This window comes from Brachionichthys hirsutus, chromosome 8 (genome assembly GCF_040956055.1).
Source record: "Brachionichthys hirsutus isolate HB-005 chromosome 8, CSIRO-AGI_Bhir_v1, whole genome shotgun sequence".
NCBI lineage: Eukaryota > Metazoa > Chordata > Actinopteri > Lophiiformes > Brachionichthyidae > Brachionichthys > Brachionichthys hirsutus.
This window is the reverse complement of record NC_090904.1, coordinates 5,923,562-5,946,685: the sequence shown is the minus strand read 5'-3', so window position 1 is coordinate 5,946,685 and position 23,124 is coordinate 5,923,562. Positions and strand designations below refer to the sequence as shown.

The 23,124-nt window shown below is 41.1% G+C and overlaps 2 protein-coding genes across 2 annotated transcripts; one reads left to right on the top strand and one right to left on the bottom strand.

Moving 5' to 3' along the window:
- Positions 1-5,668: 5,668 nt before the first annotated feature.
- Positions 5,669-14,263, top strand: mmel1 (membrane metallo-endopeptidase-like 1). Its single transcript, XM_068742643.1, has 23 exons — positions 5,669-5,825; positions 6,452-6,490; positions 6,842-6,901; positions 7,032-7,193; positions 7,291-7,371; positions 7,692-7,787; positions 8,186-8,304; positions 8,889-8,954; positions 9,115-9,249; positions 9,628-9,717; positions 10,633-10,769; positions 10,857-10,950; positions 11,044-11,172; positions 11,473-11,571; positions 11,647-11,730; positions 11,819-11,922; positions 12,262-12,320; positions 12,444-12,563; positions 12,707-12,840; positions 12,953-13,018; positions 13,145-13,240; positions 13,391-13,467; positions 14,164-14,263. The coding sequence occupies exons 1-23, from the start codon at positions 5,669-5,671 to the stop codon at positions 14,261-14,263; spliced, it is 2,304 nt and encodes a 767-aa protein (XP_068598744.1).
- A 3,342-nt stretch (positions 14,264-17,605) lies between these two features.
- On the bottom strand, positions 17,606-22,897 carry prxl2b (peroxiredoxin like 2B). Its single transcript, XM_068742620.1, has 7 exons — positions 22,750-22,897; positions 22,377-22,581; positions 21,516-21,567; positions 21,174-21,237; positions 21,008-21,083; positions 20,521-20,639; positions 17,606-18,086 (listed from the first exon to the last, which is right to left on the bottom strand). The coding sequence occupies exons 1-7, from the start codon at positions 22,807-22,809 to the stop codon at positions 18,060-18,062; spliced, it is 603 nt and encodes a 200-aa protein (XP_068598721.1). The 5' UTR covers positions 22,810-22,897; the 3' UTR covers positions 17,606-18,059.
- Positions 22,898-23,124: the final 227 nt, after the last annotated feature.

Genomic DNA, 23,124 nt, shown 5'->3' with positions numbered 1-23,124 from the left:
CACGTGAGTGCTGTCAAGCAGACAGGAAGCGTGTAAGGACAACCGACAGGGTCGTGCCAGACGGACAAGCTGCCTCCGCCGTCATGTATACTGACAACCAACAATCAATGCAAATGATGTTACGTAACCCAAACTATGGAATCATTAGTATTTATCAGAAGAATGTTCTGCTCTGGTTTTATGCTGGTTAACACGATTTAACACGCAACAAAATTAGCATAAAAATGCTGGACTAATGCAGTGATTACTACCATTGTTAAGTAGTAGTTGTTTTTTATAAATAAAGATTTTAGGCAAAAGTAAAAAACAGTAGGAATGATGAGATGATGAGTGAATGTGGCTGCAAAAAAATAACCTTTTGGTCTCTGACTTGTGTTGGTTCCAAAGAGTGCATTGCCATTTGGTTCCATATTATACAGCCATTCATTCAATATACAGTATCTATTTTTTCTATGTGATGTTTTTAACCAAAATATTGAAAACCATCTCTTCTCTTTTTTACTCATTTATTTTCTCCACAGGCTTTTAACAGAGTTGGGCAGCCATCTCTTACCATCACATTCATCAACAACGGCCTAATTAAAAAGCTTTCAGCCTTATTTGTCAGCTCTACTAATCACAGAGTATTTTACGGTCTATCCGAGAACAAACATAAACTTAGCTTACAGCAAATGTCCAATAATTTAATTTAAGGTTCCCGACTTAAATGCTGTAACTTACTTTTGTACTCATGTAATACCCAGATTTGGAAAAACTGCATTAAAGTAAAGTTTTGGCATTTGCAAACAGCTTGGTTGAAATTAGGTAAATATCAGGGAAAAATAAGACCGTAGGTGTCAAAAAAGCAAAAGTCTGTGACCTGAAACAGGTGAAGAAAATACTCTTCTGAAAGACACCAAGCCTTTAAAAACACTGATGTTCATTTATTTGGGATGAAATCTCAAATTAGCAGCAATGCATTAGTCAGAGCAGATGGTCTTTTTCATGCACGGACTGAAGCAGCATTCCTTAGAGATATTCAAAGGAATACTTTAATCTAATTTAATTTGCAACAGATCACATGGGTGGCTGTTTGAGTCTGCTGGCTGTGCACCTGCTGCTAACACTTGAGTCTTTGTGCATACCTGCAGGGATAACAGGTGGACCTGAGCCTGCAGACAGCATGCAGCAACTTGATGATGAAAGTGTGAAAATCATGGAGTGAGAAATACGATGCACGGTAAGAGGAGAAAAAAAGGGACTGTCCCAAGAAAGCAATTTAAATTTATACATATATATATATATTTAAGATACTGTAGATATTACATTTAAGAAAATGGTTAAGCTCTCCAAATCCCCCCCACCCCCCACACCCACCGGAATATTTATTCCTTAACCTTAGAAGTGTATTTACCCTATCGACGTCTGCGATCATGAACATTACAACCAAGACTCAGGTCATCAGGGAATTTAATAATATTGCCTTTAATGCGAAACATAAGACTAATCTTCCGTCCTGCTAATTAAAGACCATGAATAAATTAACTCAGTTGAGAAACCTCATCCCCCCCCCCCCCCACCCCCCTGTGTTTCATTCCATCCTTTGTCGCTGACTGCATGCAAGCTTCTGCATTTCCCCTCTTTGTAAATTTCAATGCCGCTGCATGACAGCAAACCTAAAGCCCTTGATTGTATTTTAGTCCCTCTTATGCAGGAGTTTTATTATGGGATTGATCCTCCGGCACCTGATCAACAGGATGCAAGCCAAACAATCAAACATACTGTGCCCCCTCTTTTCTTTGTATCATCAGCTAATTACTGTGGTTAATTAGGCAGATAATGAGTCTGCATATCCTGCCACTTAAATGTGACACCAGGCCAGGGTTCAGATTCCCATCAAGCACACCGGGCATCTGCAATCTTCCCGAAGACGAGGTTTTCCAGAGAGATGAAGGGTAACAGAACTGAGTGGTGTTTATTTTGATGATACCAGATTTACACAGAGCTAAAGAATTGCTGGAGGGGGTTTAGAAAACTTTGTATTGCAAGATTATTTGTCCTTTAAGAATGCGTTTGTTTGATCTGTCTGTGAGCTTTTCTGCCCCTTTCTGCCTTGCAGCTGGGAACACTTGGAAGGAAGAGACACACATCACGATCCACCTCACAACCTCATAATGCATACACCTCTGACATTTTGTTCTCATCACAGTCCTGTGATTGAAAACAATCCAGAATTACCACCTCCCATCTGCCATTTCTCCCTCCCTCTCTCCCTCCATCTCTCCCTCCCTCTCTCCTGCCTGGTTCATTTCTTCAGCGGCGCACTGAACGGGATCACGTCTTCTTCAACTCGCAGCACAGACTTATTTCTCTACACACCAGCTCTGAGTGGATGCTCAGCAGGGGTGTTTGAGATATTAGCTCGCTGCGGGGAAAGGCTCGGGGACTTCTGCCATCCACCCTCAAAGGTAAGCCTTGGGATCCTTTCGATCAGGTTCATGTTGGCTGTTCAGTGGAGGTTAAACCACGTGGAACTGCAGCTTTTAGGGATTACTTATGTCAGACTGTCAGCAGCCCCAAAACAAGATTTGTAAAAGTGTGAGGCATTATTACATTTTGGAGTTTTTCCACAGACAGACGCAAACAGCTGGCTGCTTGAAACACTAAGTTTGGAGTACAGCAGTCAGTGTGCTCAGTAGTACGTAATCAGAATGTTCTTGAAACAAGTAGATTCAAGGTCCGGTCAGATTCAGATTAGTTTTCGTGTATGGATTTTATTTTTATTTTTACTAATTGAACCTCTTTCCTGGTAGAAGCACAATATCACTGGTACGTTAACTGTTTGTTTCATGCATCGTATGTTTACTGACATAATACTGAATAAATGTCATGTTCAAGTGAAGATTGCTGGGGATATATTCATATATATATATATATTTTATTTTCCAACATTTTATAACATAAAATTGTTTTTTTAACAAAGTCAATTTTTATTTCATAATGTAGTTTTTCAGCAGAAAGACTTGGTCTGTCAATCAAAGCTAGTGGGTTGGACCTCTGCTTGATCCTTTAAGATCGATTCGTTTTCCTTCACACCGGTCGACAGTGCCCTGGAGGTCGACTGGCTCTTCTTTGGGCCGGCACTTGAACTCTCTGGTTGAGGTGCAATGGGCAGACTGTTTTTTTGCCTTATTTTATGACAAGCTATGTATTCTTGTTATTTCTACACATTTCATTTGCTGGTGCTCTTCTCACTGTCATTTTTGTGTCGACAGTGAGAGCCAGTCAGCAGCGATCCGAGTAGCCAGTATGGAGTTTGCAGAAAAAACAGTTAACCGAAAAAACAAAACGGCAAAAGTCACAACCGAGCATCCACACAAATAACCATTCTATCAACCGAGTCACAACAGAGTCCCCACAAAACGACATTAAATATGTACCTTGCGACTGTTGTTTCCTTTCTTCTTCTGTGTTTCTGCACCTGACGGATGGATTCTCTTAAACATGATGACGAGTGACGAACGCAGATCGCTGCTTGTATCACGCATCGCTTGTTTCCACGCTAGTTCGCTTACAATAATGCTGACCAATCATCGCAAAGTCCCATCCTAGCGGGAAAGGTCGACGTCATTACGTCTTGTGACTTGACTCAACCTTCTAGTCCAGTCGACTGAGACTTGACAGAGAGTGTATTTACTTCAATCAAAAGGAGGGAGGCACAAATGATGTGAGGATAATTAGTCTGTGAGAATGTGTTTGCAACAGATTGTGGGGAGATTGCAAACGGCTCTCGAGCTGAACTTTTACTGCGACTAACTATTTTAACCTTATTGGCCAATCTTGTTATTGTATCATACAATTAAAGTCATGCATTTCAACTGTTGGTTATTGTAAATAGAATAATGAACGTATGCTTATAAAGACTCAACCAAACTGCTCATGTCTGCCTGTGTCCTGACAGCAAGGAGAAATGCAGCAAAGCTATCAGAGGACATAAAAATATAAAACCTCTTCCTATCGGACAACTACTCTCGCATTGACACACTACGTTGCCCATTATTACACAGTTTTCCATAAAGTGACAACAGGATTTTGCCTGAGGGATAACTTCTGTGCCGTCTGATGCAGAGAATGCCAGTGCAGCTCTAACAAGCTCCTGCCTGCTCTTCGTCACACTAGTGCCAGATATGTGCCCATGAGTATTCATCAGGAAGGGCTAATGGGGCACAGCAGCAGTGTGAACCTCTGATTTACAGCACGTCCCCCCCGTCAGTCCTAATGATAGGGCAATAGGGCTGTTTATGGAGAAACAGGTGCTGCAGAGTGAATGGATGTGAAGCAATGTGACTAGAAGCCGCAGATGATTGTCGTTTTGTCCCCTGCCCAAATGCTCATTTGCAATATTGTGTTCACACATACATAATTATTGCGCATAGAAATATAGTTGCTGGAATTAAGCTTATGGCTGGAGGTCGTTTGTCTGTGTTAGAATCCTATCTCAGATTCAAGAATTATATAAGACAACAAAAATACAGAGCCGAAACTAAAACTAGTACCGGTAATCAAAAACGAGCAAAAGATGGATGAGCGCCAGAAACGAAAGTTCAGCAAAAATACTCAGCCTGTCATAACGTTCAACGACATAGGGTAGAAAACGAGAAGCCGGCGGGCGCGGTCATAACAAAAAACAACTAAGGTAAACCCCTACAAACAAAGAAGCTAATCCGACTGAAGAAAAAAACCGGCAGCAGACAGATTTGGCAAAAAGGACACGAGAGTCTTTCAGGAAATCAAGGCCTGATCTGACACAGGTGTGCAGGTGGACCAGGATTAGGAAGGGAACAGCTGATTGACACGTAATTGTGTCTTACGTGTCCGTTGTATGTTGTGGAAAATGGGTACATGCTGTAAAACAAATTGCCCTCCGAGGGACAAATTCAATAAAAGTGAAGTGAAGTGAAGTGAAGAGATGCGATGTAGTCAATGGAGCTTCAAGATTTGTTCCTCATTGACCGATGTTTATGGAATTTGACACAGTCATGTATGGTGGGTGGCTCTATCTCACCACCGAATTTAATCTGGATATGAGAAGGAGGTCAGGAAAAATATTTAAATTTAACAGTTAAAACTCCATTTACGGATTCAAAATTCTGTTAAAAATACACATCAACCCCGAGTCACTTTCACTTTTGTTGATGATTCAGATCACCATGGGGATGATGTAAATCCTGTTAGGAGGGGAATGAGCTGTTTGGAGGAGGTCTGCTCTCTCTGAGTGCTTTTCTAGTTGTTTATTTAATGTCCTTTTAATGTCACTGCTAAATGTGCCCTGTAAAGCACATTGAATTGCCTGGTGTATAATGGGTGCTCCGTAAATGAAAGCGCCTTAGCCATAAATATTAAACCTGGAATTAGCGTCACCGTTCAGTCGATAATAATAACATGGCAGACTATTTCTAACGCCATGAGACCACTCATACACTTACAACGCCTGTCAGCGATGCTGTTGTAGGTGTGCAGTCGTTGAATCTCACTCACTGCAGGTCAGCAACGAGATACATCACTGCACAGCCCACACACACACACACACACACACACACACACACACACACACTGGTGTCTCTCTCCCTACCAAACCAAATCACACTCCAGCGGTGTCTCTCTTGCAGAGCTGGGAGTCAGGAGGAATATGGGCAAATCTGAAAGCCAAATGGATATTATGGAGAAATCAAGTAAACCCGGACGGCGCCGCTGGACTGGTACAGAAATTGGACTATCCGTGCTCTTGCTGTTGGCCAGCTGTGCCTTGGCTGGGCTGGTAGTCCTCTACACTTCTGTTGTTAAAGGTAATGACTCTGAAAAGATGCCGGTGTTACAGATGGCAGCAGTAATAATAAGTACCTCGCTGACATTGACCAAGGGAACGATTCTGGCTCCCAGCAGACGCTCTCAACGTGAACATGCTTTATCGTAACACTGAAGATCGTCTGTCGTCAGTGAAACTTTTTTAGTGTCTGTGAAGGTTAACATTAATCCAAAGTTTTTACATTTGTAAGAATAAATGATTCCCTGTGGACATGCACTAAAACAATGCTGCGTCAGACCTGAATGTATTTAACCCTTTAAATTAAATCCATACTTTGCATTTCAGGGTATTGAGACTTCTACATTGTAAATTTGATATTTGTTCTTCCCTGAAAACCCTGACGTATACAATCAGACACATGCGCTTCCATTTTACACACACATTCCGGATGTAACAAAAATGATAGATATTAAAGCTCACATATTCAAATTGAATTTTTTTTTCAACTATTTTGTCAGAAATTTCAATGAAGACTATATTTAAAAAATAATAATTCTGTTAATTGATACAAGTTCATAAAAATCTACAGTTTAACAGTTATTATAATATAGATTAAAGCCCTGACTCTGTCTAATGTCTAAAATCTGTTTCATCCAACCAATTCAGAACAATCCAATAGGTCAAGCGTGTCAAGGAGCACAGCAGGTGAGCATTGCTGCCTTTGAACACAGAATATGCTGTGAGCTCAATGAGCATGCGTCATATCGAGGCGTGCACCACTGATTGTCACTCTAACACTCTAATTCCCTTTCCTGCCAGATCAGCGGTGCCACACAAAAGTGAAAGAACAGAGTGCTGACACAGACATTGACTGTCGTGCACAAACACATGCACATAGATCATTCCATAGAGCTCTGTTATTTGGGATTAGAGCAACATTTCACAAGACATCTTCCTGTTCCCTGTGTGTGTGTGGTGGGGGGGGGGGGGTGGGGGGGGGTGATTTGTCAAATACTGCAAATTCCTTCCCCTAACTGTCCACACTGATTTTTCCAGGCCAGCCATTTCATTCCACCATTAACAGTGTGTGTACAACTGCAGACTGTGTCACAGCAGGTAAGAGGAAGTGCTTTCTCTTTTTACTGGCCTCCAGCAGTTACATGTCAACAAGTCAAGCGGCTGCAAAAGCTGAATTTTCACTGACCTTCTGCCCCCCCCCCCCCTATCTGTGTGATGTGCCTTAAAGCTGCTCGACTCTTGCAGAATATGGATAAGTCTGTGAAGCCTTGTGATAATTTCTACCAGTATGCCTGCGGGGGTTGGCTGGAGCGACATGTCATACCGGAGACGAGCTCCCGCCACAGTGTCTTTGACATTCTTAGAGACAAGCTGGAGATTGTCCTGAAAGGTCAGCGTCATTGTTAACTCTCAGTGGAGCTGCAGAGTTTGGAGCTAAGCGTGGGCTCCATTCAGAGACGTTGTTGCTACATGTTATGTTGTTGCAGGTGTTCTTGAGGTGGAAAATGAACAGGACAGAGACGCCATCAGGAAGGCCAAGATCCTTTACAGCTCCTGCATGAATGAGAGTGAGGCTCTTTGAACACAGTCTCAACACGGGCCTAATACACAATACTCATTCAATTATAATGGAAGACAAGAAAACATGCATATAGAAAAAATAAATACATGCTTTTTGAACTCCTGACTTTTGTCTGAGGATCTCCCACAGCTCAGGTTCTTTAATTTAAGACCTTTATAAAAATAATGGACATTTTTAAATATCCCCCCCCCCCCCAAAAAAAACTTGTTCTTTATGCCTAAAAATGAGTAAACACACACACACAAATCCTGACTGAGGATATTATAATTGGTGCATGAGCACAATGTTGTGTTACGCTACCAACAGGCCTCATAGAGCAGCGCGACTCCCAGCCCCTCCTGAAGCTCATCGCTGGTATCGGTGACTGGCCTGTGGCTTCAGATGACTGGAACATCACTACAGGTAGAAATATTCTCTAGTGCTCATGTTCCTACTCAGAGACGTGTTCACGTGGAGCCTGCAAAGTTATATCCACATTCAGAGAATTTGCTGACTACAGACTTTGTTGTTGGGATCGAGAGGCTGGCTGAGGCCCCTCAACTCAGGAGTGAGGTGTGGATTTTGGGAGCGGGATGAGTGGGAATAGGAGCAGTCCTGAACTCGAGACTGTGAGGGATGCTTTAAATAGACTATTCTTCCCAAAGCTTTGGACTCTTGCCATCTTATTTGTGTCTCAAAAAGATGTAACCACACACAACTACATTTGTACACAGTGATTTAAACGATCCAGTTCAGGAGCAGCAGGAGGAGACAGCTGAATGGAATATTACTGAATGAAGTCAGTTTTCTTATCATTGCAGAGGACGCGTGGAGCCTGGAGGACACCCTGGCAATGCTCACTGCTTACTTCCACAAAAAGGTTCTGCTGGACTTGTATGTGTGGACGGACGACCGTGACTCTCGGCGCCACATTGTTTATGTAAGATCGCTGTCTGCTTGAGCACAAGTAACAGATTACAGCCGTGATGACCAAATACTTATTAGAGATAAGGCTGGTGTTCATGTGCATTTATTATATTGTCAACTAATCCCATGAAAAAACAAATTCAGCAAAGAAAACAGCCTCCCTCCCCCCGTTGCTGTTGTTTCTACTTTAATGGTTGACCTTTAAATTTAGTAGGAAATACAAAGTCTAACTTTCATAAGAGTGATGCTGCGGTATACCTTTTAATAGTCAAGGGTTAATAGTGTATTTGGGGGACATATTTCAGCATTCGTGTTTGAGTATTACCATGAATAAGACATAAACTACAGTGTCCCTGTTCCTGCTAGTGAAGGGACATTCACCCAGTCCAAGGGCGTCACTCACTGACGGGCTTCTGGACAACACTGGTGGGATCGGTTGTATTAGAACCAACTGAGTGTGTTTTGGTTGTTTTTGCAGGGGATTGGTTGAGAAGAAGAAATATGCAGACAACCAGCCATATTGCTTAATTGTACTCAATAGAATATTTAGTTGTACACATTAAAATGTGCCGTTGATTGTCATTATGTTCTGGTTAGATTGACCAGCCAGGACTTGGAATGCCGTCAAGAGATTATTACTTCAATGATGGAAACTACAAAAAGGTTCAGTTCACACAAATCCTTGAAAGATCTTTGTGCTGTGACAGCGTAGAAGAAAAGATTTCATCCGGTTTGGCCGTGCTGATAACTCGACGTTGACTTTATACTGACATTCTCTTCCATTGTTGTGGAAAAGTGTTCAAAGCTTGTGATTGTGCCTTAGGTCCGTGAGGCCTACGTGCATTTCATGATTTCTATTGCAAAAATGATGCGAGAGGACAGGAACTTGACTCAGGATGACGACCATGTCTGGGAGGAAATGATGCAGGTGCTGGAACTGGAGACAGACATCGCTAATGTGAGTGCCGGCCGCAGAGGTGCATGGAATAACGGGAAGGGGAAGGAGAAAACCTGCATGCTCGACCTGAGCTTCATGGGCATCTTGTATTTCTTGTACTTTGGCGAGGCCTCTCTCTTTTGAAAGACATCTCACTGAAACGTCCCCATTAATAAATAAATAGAATAAAAGAAAAGAAAATAAAACATGGAAACTGGACGATGGCAAGGAGACAGAGCATCTCTAAGTGCACCAGGATATATTGTGGATGTGGATCAGATTCTTTAACTTGTCTTGTGTTCTTTGTTTATCTCTGTGATGATGAATAAGAGGAGAGCAGATTGTGAATATATAATTAGGTATCAGTTTATAGGAGGCTTTTCCTCCTGTGCTGGACAGGCCACGTCGCCAGCAGAGGAGCGCCAGGATGTTACTGTTCTGTACAACAAGATGACACTTGGAGATCTGCAGAACACGTTCAGCTTTAACGTAAGTGTGATTTCACTTAACTGAGGCGAGGCGGAGGTTATGTAATCGCCGGCATCTGTCTGTCCGTCCGTCCGTCTGTTAGCAAGATAACTCAAAATGGTCTGGACGGATCTGGATGACATTTTCAGGAAATGTTGGGAATGTTACCAGGAACAGATGATTACATATTGGTGATGATCCAGAAGAGATCCTGGATTCTGGATCACTTTGAATTTTTCATTAACATTGCAGTCAATGGAGCTTCAAAATGTGTTCCTCAATATCTCGGTTGATTATTAACTGATGTTTATGTAATTATACACAGTCATATAGGGTGGTGGTGGGGGGGGGCTCAATCTCACCACCGAATTTCATCCTGATCAGATCTGGAATCAGATTAGAAGTTTAAAAAAAACTTTTTAACAAACAAAACTCCATTTACAGATTCAAAAATCAGTTACAAATACACATCAGCCCTGATTCACTTTTACTTTTCATGGTTGGTGTATAAAGATACCAAGAATAATTTAGAACCTTTTGATGAAGATCCAGATCACCATGTGGACGGTGTAAATCCTATTCCAAGGCAGATAAGGAAATTTGGTTGAAGTTATCATCACCTCAGTATTTTTCATTAATCCTTAAGATGATGTTACTGTTGTTTACTTCTCACCGGCGGTAACTGAAGGTTCCACGTAGGCTAAATACGAGTTGCGTTGGCTTTACTGAAAGCAGGATATTTTGTCTCGTTGTTAAACGGAGATAGTCTGTTCATCAGCAGACATACTGCACACATGATGCAGAGTATGTTCTTACTATTTCTATTCTTCTTAGCTTAAACTACTGAGAATTAATTGCTTTACTAAATGTAATGCATGAACTCATTCCACATTACAAATACGGGGGGAAAAACAACAACAAATGTTTGTTTTCCAGGGTTTTAATTGGACACGATTTATTCAAGGAGTGCTGTCCAGCGTGTCCGTTGGGGTGCACTTCGAGGAGGAGGTGGTGGTGTACGGCTCCCCTTACCTTGAAAAGATGAATGATATCCTCTCCAAGCACAGCACCAGGTCAGCGGCACAACAGAAGTGCAGGAAAACTGCAGCGCAAGCCATGATCCATCACAACAGTTAAACAAAACAAACGCATGTTTGCAGGACGATGCAAAACTACCTTGTCTGGCAGCTCCTCTTTGAAAGAGTCAACAGCTTGAGCCGCCGTTTCAAAGAAGCCAGAGCCCGCTACAGGAAGGTGTGAGGTGCAGGATGGAGCAAACCAGCATACATCGATATGGGCTTATTTCAGAAAGCAATTACAGGGTGTTTTTTCCATTGGTGCGCTCAGACTCTGTATGGGACCACAGTGGAGGATGCCTGGTGGCGAGAATGTGTTCGTTACGTCCAGAGCAGCATGGAGAACGCGGTCGGAGCGCTGTATGTCCGTGAGACCTTTGCTGGAGAAAGCAAACAAATGGTAAGTCCTTTAAGTTTACTATCGCCCCAAGGATTATCATAGATGATAATCATCTTAAGTCAAACAATGACGCATACCATAACTGTCGCATGCTCCGTTGTCGAGAGAAATGCATGGAAATATATGCATTTACTGCGTGTGGAAAATGTCATTTAGAAATCACAAAGTGAAACATCATCGTTTCTCTTAGTGAAAATACAAAATACTGCATGCTATGTAGCGAGAAATATTTCTGTTTACCCAGGGCCCGGTCCTAATGAAAGCTTGCCCCTGTGTGGGGTTTGATTACACTGTTCCCAGGTCAGTGATCTAATCTCTAAGATCCAGACAGCGTATGTAGAAACACTGGAGGAGTTAAGCTGGATGGACGCTCCCTCGAAGGAGAAGGCAAGAGAAAAGGTAAAGCACCAAGCTGAGCAAATGAGACCTTACATTTGTTCCAACATTACAGGAATTGTTTTGCATCTCATGCAGGCCATGGCAATCAAAGAGCACATTGGATATCCTGATCATATTCTGCAGGAAAGCAACCAAAAGCTTGACCAGGAGTACGCTCATGTAAGTAAAGAACACATTCTCAACCTCATTGAAAACCGATGGGCTCACTTACCGCTAATGTCCAAATTTATCTTGATTGTCTTTGCAGCTTAATTATAGCAAAGAACACTATTTTGAGAATGTCCTTGAGAACCTCAAATCCGAAGCACACAAGAGTCTGAAGAAACTCAGAGAACCAGTTGACCCGGACTTGTAAGCTGGCGATACACCCGAGCAGACGATCGGTTCACATTAGTAAAACAAAAGATTTTTTTACCGTGACAGGCGGCATATAGAAAATAAATGTCATTAAGACCAACAGAAATCCATCATGTTGAAATCTCCAAGACAATGAGCTGGTAGCTGACCTCAAAAGCAGTAAAAAATCTAATCAAGCAAAAAGGACTGTGTATAATAATAATAATACATTTTATTTATATAGCGCTTTTCTGGACACTCAAAGTCTCTTAATGGATTTAATAATGCTTCTTCTACTGAAAATAATGTTTTGTACAATTTTACCTCGTAAACCTTTTACAAATCACTCCTCAGGTGGATCATCGGTGCTGCTGTGGTGAACGCGTTCTACTCACCCAACAGGAACCAGATAGGTAAAGGCTCCGTGATGCTCTAATATATACCGTATATGTTATACTCTATGGACGTACCGTCACTCCGTGTAATTCTGTTTCTTTATTGCGGTATTTCCACTGCCGTTGAATTTGTCTGTCCAGTGTTTCCAGCGGGAATCCTGCAGCCGCCGTTCTTCAACAAACAGCAGCACCAGGCCCTCAACTTTGGCGGAATCGGAATGGTCATCGGACATGAGATCACACATGGCTTTGATGACAATGGTGAGACATGAATGACTGATTGTGGTTATATTTTGGGAAGCCCAAAGTAACAAAACTGCAAATGATTGTAATTTTCTGATCAACAGTAGGTCGCATGCAAGATGTTTAGTAAACGGCATTTAATGCATTATGCTTCCTTGCAGGGCGTAATTTTGACAAGGATGGCAATATGCTAAACTGGTGGAGTAATTTCTCTGCTGATCATTTTAAAGACCAGTCGCAGTGCATGGTGCAACAATACGGCAATTTCAACTGGAAGCTAGCAGGTGGACAAAACGTAAGCGCCCAGGTTTCCTGCAATCCATGTGTAAACCTCGCATTAAGAGATCACCAGAGAATCAGTGCTTTCATGTTAATGTGTGCGTGTGGCTTCGTCTCTGTGGCTGCAGGTCAGTGGGATCAGCACTCTGGGGGAGAACATTGCAGACAACGGAGGCGTTCGTCAAGCATATAAGGTTGGATGTTTAAAGTACTTAACCATACCTTACTGTTGCAACAACAGTGACCACGCCATAACTGCGACAACAAACATTTTACACGTGCAAAATCTGTGTATGATCTGCGCATGTGTGCGTTTACAGGCTTATCTAAAGTGGGTGGAGGGGGAAGGTGAAGAAGCTCATCTACCTGGTCTAGACATGGACCACAAACAAATTTTCTTTCTCAACTTTGCCCAAGTAAGTACATTAACTGATCAGAAGTTGTATTTGAGGTGAAATACTAATTTTGACAGTGTAAAATTGTTTTTATAATGTAAACAGTTTGCAAATCCTAATGTTTGCTTTCACAACTAAAGTTACTATTTACTCATTTCATATTTTTTCCAGGTGTGGTGTGGCGCTTATCGACCTGAATACGCCAGTCAGTCCATCAAAACTGACTCACACAGTCCTTTAGAATACAGGTAGGGAGCTTAAGTGTGCTCCAATGTTTATCTAAGAACCAATAAGGGTATTTTATGGACACTTAATGGATTTCCATCCGCTCATTAAAAGTAAAGGTTGATCGGTTAATGAGTAAAGGGTGGTCTAGAGCGACTTAAGTGAATTACCTTTTCATCCACATGCATAGTGAAAATTCCTTAAAGGTTCCATCATATCAAAAAAAAGAAATACGCAAAGTAAGTTAAAAGTAACATTTTTAAAAATTCAAGTGCATCCAGCAGGGTTTACACCCGGGCCCACTGATTCCTCATAAATAAATTCAATTTTAGTCCAAATTCCATTCAGCCACCCCTCTATCTGGATCCACTTCTTAATGTAATGCGTTCTTCCTTCATACATGTCCAAGCCTTGTTCCAAGTTTCATCAAAATCTCACAGGTCATTTATGTCTGCGCGGCAGAAATGGTGAAAAGAAAAAATCTATCATGTACCGGTATGTTGAAGATGGTGAAAAAACTGCTCCGCTTTATCTAAACCTAAATCCAGATAAACCCATGTTTTCAATATACAGTAATTTATGGCTTTTTTTAAAACTACTGAACCAAAGCACAACTAATTTCACTTTTGCAAATAGCTCAGATCAATTTGTTGATACTAAAAAAGTTTGAGGACAATACAGCTTTCATCACACTGATGTTGTGTTTCTTTTGCCTTTAGAGTGCTTGGATCGCTCCAGAATTTTGAAGCATTCTCAGAAGCCTTTCACTGTGAGAAAGGCAGTCCAATGAACCCAGAGCTCAAGTGTCGCGTCTGGTAGAAAGTTGTGTTCTAACTTGTTCTCAGCTCAAATTAAAAGAACAAGCTTGTACGTCCAAATGGAGAGAGACATCCTCCTTATTCAAATTTTAATTGGTTCAAAGCGATGACACCGATATTTTCATATACTCTTGTTGTATTTCATTAAATAAGAATAGTTCACCCGATATCTTGCAGCTTGCATATGACAAAAAAAATTAAACTTTCCCGAGTATCTTCTCAAGTTACTTGTTCTTGTTTTGCTACATCCCACAACAGACAGTGAGTGGGTACAAAAAATATACAAAGTATTTAAACACTAAAGGTTTCTGTGGCTAGCCAGTCTTTCTTGAACTAATCCTAAAAAGAAAGCTCCTGTGATTTTTTTCCATTATCATTCGGCACTGCGTTGCCTTAGTTTCTTTCCTCTGGTGCATTGCTTTTAAGACATTGTGCCAATTCAGAAGAAACTGTCGTGAGAAAATCGAAGTTTGACTGAAGAGAATAAAGGAAATGAAAGCTCTTCACTTTGCTGAAGTAAATGCACAGCAGAATTAGTCACACTCTAAGAGTTTGGTCATTTCACTGTTACATGGAACAAATTAAGACTTTAAGACTGTTAAATCTTTGCAGCTTTAGCCTTAAATTAACATTCTGAGAGAGCTTCTGCTTTTAACGTTTTGCACTTTGAGAATGGATAATATATAAAATTTACAAAGCTCCTTAATATTTGTTGAAGCACTTTTTTTTCTCTCCAAAGTTTCTTTTACAATCTGTTCTTTATTGTTGCTCTATAATCATTGTAGAATTGTATGTGTACTGTACGTCATAAGGATTTGCTGTAAAGAAACATGTTTTCTAATATTGGTGTCATCTTGATTTCTAGAAAGAAAATATATAATAATGATGAAGTTATATGAATGTAATTTTATTGCATTATTGGTTCCTGCCGTTACAACTCACAGCAGTGTTGTGTGATTAGACTGATTACACATTCCACCTTCAATGATTTTAAAGAATTGTCATACTTGGCTTGGTATAGGTCATTTGTTAAATGACAACTATCTATATTTATATAAAATTATAATGTCTTCTTGCATGATATCTCAGTTTGACTTTATGTGCTGATGGATTTATAAAAGAAAACGTTTTATCGTCTCACAGCAATTGGAAGACTTTCAGCGTCGAAGCATAGCCAGCCATTAGATGCCTGGTGGGTCGGCAAAAAGAAACCTCAGAGCCACTCTCACATGGGCGAGCTTTAGATGAAGTGGTTTGCCCTCTGGATTCCCATTGATCAGTGCCTGAGATGAAAGGATACAGAGCGGCGTGGTGACGGCTATATCCGAGCCACAAGCCCGCAGGCAGACACGCTGAACAATGGGGCTTATCATTAAGAGATGCAAAAGAATCAAAGCAGAGCCTTAAGTGAGAAGAGAGGATGAAAGATAGCGGCCGGCCACTTGTTTGTGCTGAATGAAGCAGGAAAAAAAGCATTTCTTCTTGCCTTAGAATTAGGATGGCATTTTCAAGCAGTAACAAAACCTCCCTTGCTAACACTTACAACTCAGCCGTCTAATCCATATTAAAAAATAAAGTGTTAAACTAACCGTCTGCTCTGTTCCAAAAGATCTTCGACAATAATGCTTGTCTCCTTTTAACTACTGCATAGTTTTAATGCTTTTCTTTTACAGAGATTAATTCCATTACCTTCGTGTAGAATCAGGTAATCAGTTTCTCCTGCTTCTCTTCTTTGCAATCAACAGAAGCTAATCAGATATATCTTTGTTCAACATATCGACATCAGAGTAATATTAACAACAACTGGAAAAAAAACAATCAAGCATTTTTCATAAATTGTCAGACTGTTCTTTAAAACAACCGGATGAGTTTGTAATGACAGGTTCAAGGATATATTACATTTGCAGGGTAATGTCTGTCGACTGCTTCAAGGGCAGCAGCAGACACTTTGTCTGGTTTAGTTCAAAATGAGAAAAAAAAAACATTCAACATTCAACACATCTGTACGAAATCTATGCTACAATGTGTTATTGTGGATATTCAGTGTTCTGCTATATACTGCAGTATTTACATATAAAGGATTCAAATTATGTAAGCAAGACAGAGTACATTTCTTAGCATAAGTATTGCTTCTTGTTAACATGAAGTCACCGGACAAGTACAAATGCATCTTTGTTATACACGAATGTGTTTCAGCAGTATGTCAATCATAGGAGTTTATTTGTCTATGTGAATATTTAAGAAATAACATTGCTGCTTTGCAAAAATCCAAAATGTTTAAGATGTTTTATGAATGTTATTGCTACGTAATTATCTAGACTGCCATTAAAGTGACTGTATCAATGGATGGGCTCTTCAGTCTCTTTGTTCAAAGGGTCATTTTAATGTCATGCATTTAAAAAGAAAAAAAATCGATTAAGCAATAGTTATGTAAAGGAAAGATAATTAAGATAATCTTTTATATCGCAACAAAGTGATTTGTGATACCGTCAACCTCTAAAAGCACCCAGAGGCTTAATGTTTGTTATTGATGCTGGAGTCGCATCTTATTAGTGGAGCATGAATCAACGCTCCTTTTAAATTGATCATGAGAATCAGGATGGAATAGGAGTTCTAATACAGCACACTTATTGATCATGCCTGTCATGAAGCAGACATCAGACCAGCTTTAGGAAGTAAAATGCCACTTTAATGCCGTCCGTTATCTTAATTGTATGATGTACAGATTTCCTCCCAGACAAGCTGGGACGAATCCCCCAACCAAAAATAACAGTCTTTAATGCCTTCATACTGTTTTTAATTTGGAACTTGTAGTCTTTATTCATCATCCATCTTTTTCATGAATCAACCTGAATCAATAATCATACTGAATTTGGTAATACTCAACTCTCTTCTCTTATTACATTAGTGATTTTAGTGAAGGATTAAAAATAAATACTGTTCCATTTCAAGGTGATTTTTTTAAATATAATTTTACTGATCCTCTAATTTTTCTTTTAAAATTGTGCTATTATTTATTTATTCCTTCAACAAACTTGAAACAAACAAACAAAAGGACTGACGCAAACACCCCTCCCTCCCTTCCGGCTCATCTGTCCTCCCCGACTCTCTTCTGTGGCTGCACCCCGGCCCCAGCTTCCCAGTGCAGCATTGTCATTCCTATCTGTGTGTGTTTAATGTGCACTAACTCTGCTTGTAATTGCAACTTTGCTTTCTGTGGCTTCTCGAAGAAGAAAGCAGTCGGCGGCGCAAGAGATTGCAAAAGCCCGATGCTCACTCATCGAACCCTGTCGTACAAGACAATAAAGAACACACCATACCAATACACACGAAGATACCATTCGTAGTAGTTTATTCACAATATATATGAAGATAATCAGTGAACATTTTGTATAGCTTCTTCTTCATCAGCTTCTTTTACTTTTTTTGTCCGCATTGATTTGATTTTTAAATAATTTCATTTGATACAAAAAACTAAAACTTTTTTACATTACAGTAATGCATAATGTAACTTCTGTGAGAACTGGATGAATAATGTTCTTTATTTTTTTTTAATATCATCTTTTAATTAATTTCCATTTCCAGCAAATGTCATTTTTTACTCTAACTGAATACAGTTTTTTATTTTTAAACTCCGATTTTCATTCTGTGTATTCCGTTCCTCCCAGAGCCTGAATATAATGCAAGAACAAAATCAGAAGACCCTTTGGCAGTGCTTTTTATGTTCACTTTAGAATTTTGATTGATGAAAGTACTTCCACCATCTCCATTCCCATCAGGTATGGATGGATCCGTCATCATCGTGTACACACGTCATCATTGCACTGCAAGAGACATTAAAACATCAAATAATGAGCTCATTACCAGCTGCTAGATAAATTAGATGTGTTTGTTAATAAGATATAATGTTAACAGCATGGAAATAAATAAAGCATCTCATTGGACAGATCCGCTCCCACATCTCTAGAAAATGAATCATCACCGTCGACACTGCAAAGGAATACTTAAAAGCTTTCCTTTCTATTGGGGAATGTGGTTTCTAGTAGAATTCAAATTGAATAACCAGCAAAAAGTACAAATAATTCCTGATTGAACGGAAATTATTTTAGTATCCCAAATCACTAAACTGGGTATCTGCAAAGAGCTGACAGGATTCTTCAGGAGTAATAGTACAATTTAGTCACAGTTTCCAACCTAAAGTAGAACAGAAATCGTCATTCTTGCTCCAGTTGTGTTTATAGTAAATAAAAACAACAATGTACCGTAATATTTGCAGATGGCTGACTACACTCCCTCCTACCACGACCTTACAGTCACCAACCTCCTTTAAACTGCTCCGTCTACACAAGATGTCGTCCACCTGTGTGCTCCTCCCTGCTCTCTCGTAAGTCACCCTCTGTTCTATTCTCTTCTGGAAATAAATGGTAACTACTTCCATTTCCATCCTTTTTGCAAAGTCCACCACCATCTGTCCTTCTAAGTTCCTGTCCTGAATCCCAAACTTGGCCATCACTTCTTCATCTCCTTCAGCAACATGCTCCAATAACTACTTCTAGAACATTCTGCACAAACTTTTCCTTCGAGATACTCCATTCCTCCTCCTTCTCCTCCTGCTCCTAAGTTCAAGGGCTCCAGTGATATTGTCTCGTGGTTTTCAGACAGGTCATCGGGAAATCTGCTGTTCATCATGGAAACTGAAATGTGATTTGGGGTAAGAAAAAAAAAAAACACAACCTTTTATCCCGTATTGCCCCACTAGGACCCTGCGGTCCCAAAACGCTGGCCTGCTCGTGGTTCCAAAAATTTCCAAGAGCAGACAGGGGGGCAGAGCATTCAGCTATCAAGCTCCTTTATTGTGGAATCGGCTCCCCGTTTTGGTTCGTGAGACAGACACCATCTCTATGTTCAAGAGTAGATTAAAGACTTTCCTTTTTAACAAACCTTATAACTAATCAATGCAGTAATCAGTATAATCAATCTGCTGTCATTAGGCAGCATTGGTGGCTTAACATCATGACACACTGAGCTCCTCCCCCTTTATCTGATTATTTATGTTATAAATAGATGTGTGCAATATGTCTCTATTCCCCGTAGTCTTGTTCGCTCTCTCCCGCTGTTTGTCCCTCTCTCTCTTTCAGGTCCTTCTGTCCGTGGTGCTGCAGAACCTGGACCTGTGTCCCTCAACACTGAAGTCCACGTCGCTAGCATTAGCATTTAGTTTTTGTCTGCTCCTGCTCTGTCTCACTATCACTTCCCTATCCATCTCCTTGACTCGTCTCCGACCTGCCATTCTCTCTCTCTCTCTCTTTCTCTCTCTCTCAACCCAGCCGGCCAGACAGATGGCCATCCACCATGAGCCTAGGTTCTGTCCAAGGTTTCTGCCCGTTAAAGGGAAGTTTTTCCTTGCCTCCGTTGCTCTTGTGGGTCAAGTTGGGTTCTGTGTTTCCCTGCAGGTCTTTCCCTGCTAATCCTGTAAAGTGCCTTGAGATGACTTTATGTTGTGATCTGGCGCTATATAAATAAAACTGAATTGAATTGAAATTTCCTTGAGGGCAACGTGCTGGATGCCATGGGCACACTTTCCTTCACGTGATAGAGAATATGTCATCACTGATGTTTGTATTTTGTTCATCTGGTGATGATTGCGAATGGTTATCAATACATTTTGATCACATTCTGCATAGGGTTGGACTCTAGCCAAGAATGTGGCATTTCGATTTTAAGAAAGTGATACCGGATCGGTCAAGGCCGGATTAACGTCTCGTGGGTTAACAACGCTGCAGGAAATTGGATTATTGTGGGTCAAAGACAGAGATGAAGAGGATGAAAATGGGTGGATCCCCAGCGAGAGAAAAGGGAATGGAAGAGGGGTCATGAGTTCAGTGTCCTTCGGGAAGCACAACAATGACCTTGGCGTCCATTTCAACCTTCACCATGCAGCTGATGTCCCTCAGTGCCAACAGAAAATGCATTCATTTTCTTGAAGACGACACAAAAAGTATAATCGTTTCATCTTCGGTAGCCTACGCGAATCCGGGTCACAGATTCATGTTGGCGTCTATCTCAGCTGAGATTGGGTGAGAGGGGGGGGCACACCCTGGACAAGTCGCAAGTTTATTGCAGGGCGGGACAGAAGACAGACCACCTTCCTGCCCCAATACAAAAGTTGAAAAAGGGAAGCAAAGAAATAGGTAGAAGGGCCCCAAAACGTTTTAAAATCTGTTTTTATGGGATGTTGTTGTTTGTGGCATGTCTTACCACTGGCCTCTCCCCTGGGGTTACTGTAGCTGAGATGCCCACAGCATTGGAAATGTCTTCCAGAGTTGGGTGGTCTCCAGGGGAATCCTGGATGAAGTGCATCAGGACATTTTCTCCACCTGTAGAGCAGAATAAATCGAGGAGAAATCACAGAGACAGTAGCTTGTTGAATTTAACTATTATAATCTCAGTTTGTTATAAAAAGTCATAATTTTCTTTCATAAATACCAGATTTATCCAAAACACCTCGATTTACTTTATATTTACTCTACACATTTATATCCATGTGGAATTTAATTTGGAAAATAAGCTTTGAGGACCAACGCTGGCTCAGAACAAGCAGCAAAAATCTTATCTTCGTTTAAATGAGCACATTAATCAGTAACATACTCCTCTATCCTTCCTTGTCTGCATTCTCTTGCTCAGTTCCACAAGACAGACCTGTGCTAATACAGCCCCCGCCCCCCCAGGCATGTACGGTCCATACCCTTGTCCACAATGAGCAAGCCTCCACTCTGCAGCAGATCTCCTGAGAAGTTTCCCTGGATACCATCAGCTTTGGCCTGAATACAGCAGAGAAATCAGGAGGTCAGAGGTCAGCCTGGATCTCAGCAACTTCACCCCCATTTGCTGTAAACTATGAATACAGAGACCTTTGCAGCTACATCTCGTACTCGCTTCCCAATAGCTGCAGGGATAATACTTATGGCTGAATATCTGAGAGAGATTGGAGAGGAAAGCCAAAGGATGGATTACAATCCCCTCCTTCGTTTGTTTCTTTGTAAAAAAACAAAACAATATATGAATCAATCTCATTATTATGAACGCAGATCATCTTTCTGATAACTGACAAATCTGTAACCAACTAAAAGCTGCAGCTCTATGTATAAAGACAAAACTAAACAAACAATCTGTGACATATGAAAAGAGCCGTCACTGCTATAAACAAACAGCTTCTCTAAACTTGCAAGAAACTTGAGATTTACTGGACTCACCTTTTGAAGCCTAAATCCTGGTAGCATTTCTTCTTTTCATCAACATAAATACCTAAAAGAAAAGTGCAAGAAAAGTACTGTGGAGGGTGAAGGGCTGAAGTCTGATTCTTTGTGGCATAATCAATAGATTAGAGAGCCAAACGTTGCAAAACAAATCATGCAGGCACATTTTTATTTTTCCCCAAGGTGATCGGCGACAGATCTGTTCAGTTCAAAATCTGATCAACATTTCAGTTGTGGCCAAGACATTGAATTTCACCGGATCATTTTCACAGGCTTCAGGTGACACAAGGAGAACGGCCTTCAATTGAAATAATACCGAGAGTGGGACAAATGTCATCCATTTGTAGACGAGACAACCTCAATCGTCGATGTTGTGTCTGCCTTGTGGATTTACAGGTGTGGCTGGAGCCTGTCCCAGCTGGACTGCGTACACCCCGGATGTGTCACCAGGGCATCCACGGGGCCACACATTGACAGACAACCACTTACACACAATCTCACAACGACAGACATCCACTCTCATCCCCTGCTCCTCACAGCGCGTTCACAGACAGGAAGTGCTGAGGGGAAGCAGGAACATAGGATAGAGAGCCAGGAGGGACAAAAAGCTCCAAACCAGAAATACCCACGAGATGTATGTTAAAAACAAAAATTATATTTAAAAACGTGTGTAATTATAAAAGGAAAACAAGACATTAATAGAAAATAAATTAATTCTTTTTTGTTGTTTTGAAAACGAGATGGTTTCATCTCAAGGGGTTTTATCCTTTCAAATAAACAAATAAATAAATCCCATTTGTGCAGGTTTTTTTTTTTTTTTTACTGCATTACTATTATTATAAACTCCGTCACACTTACTTCCTCTGAAAAAGCCTCCTTCTTTGAAGTCCTCCAGGCCGAGCTCTTCCGGTCCGACGCCCACCAAAGCGACGCCGCCGGCTCTCAGCTCCGGCTCCAGTTTACTGATCTCTGCCGCCATCCAGCGGCAGACCTGACACCCGAACCGGCGCAGGAAGAACAGGACCACCGGCTGGCCCTGCCACAAAGACTGCAGCGCCACGCTCTGCAGCAGGACAGACAGGGAAACGGCTCAAAGCGAGAAGCCACGGCGCTGCGAAACAAACAGGCGATAAATCTGATTCAGATCATCGATACGTCACGGAGGCGTCATATGACAACATTTATACATGCCGAGCGGTAATAAACAGTTCCCACGGCCCAATTCGCTTACCGCTCCACTTTCGCTCTTCAACAGGTTCTTGCCGACTTGACCGAGGTCGACTTTGGCCATTTTCTACCCGGACAGTGAAGAGGAAACGCGCTGACAAAGAGATTTACACACGGACCAAATGTCGAAAAGGCCTTTACGAAACAGCTGCATCCTGATACGCCCACTGACGGCTGACAGCCAATCACATTCAGCTGGTGCTGGGAACCAGCCAATTGGAGTGCACAATATATTCACAGTAGGCGGGTCTTTAAAGAGGCAACATCAGCAGAGTCATTAGTGATGTTTTGTTTTGTTTAACGAGCTGCACTCACACTGGTTACTGTTTCCTACACTTTGTATAATAAAGTCTTTGCGCCAGTATGATATAGAATCAAT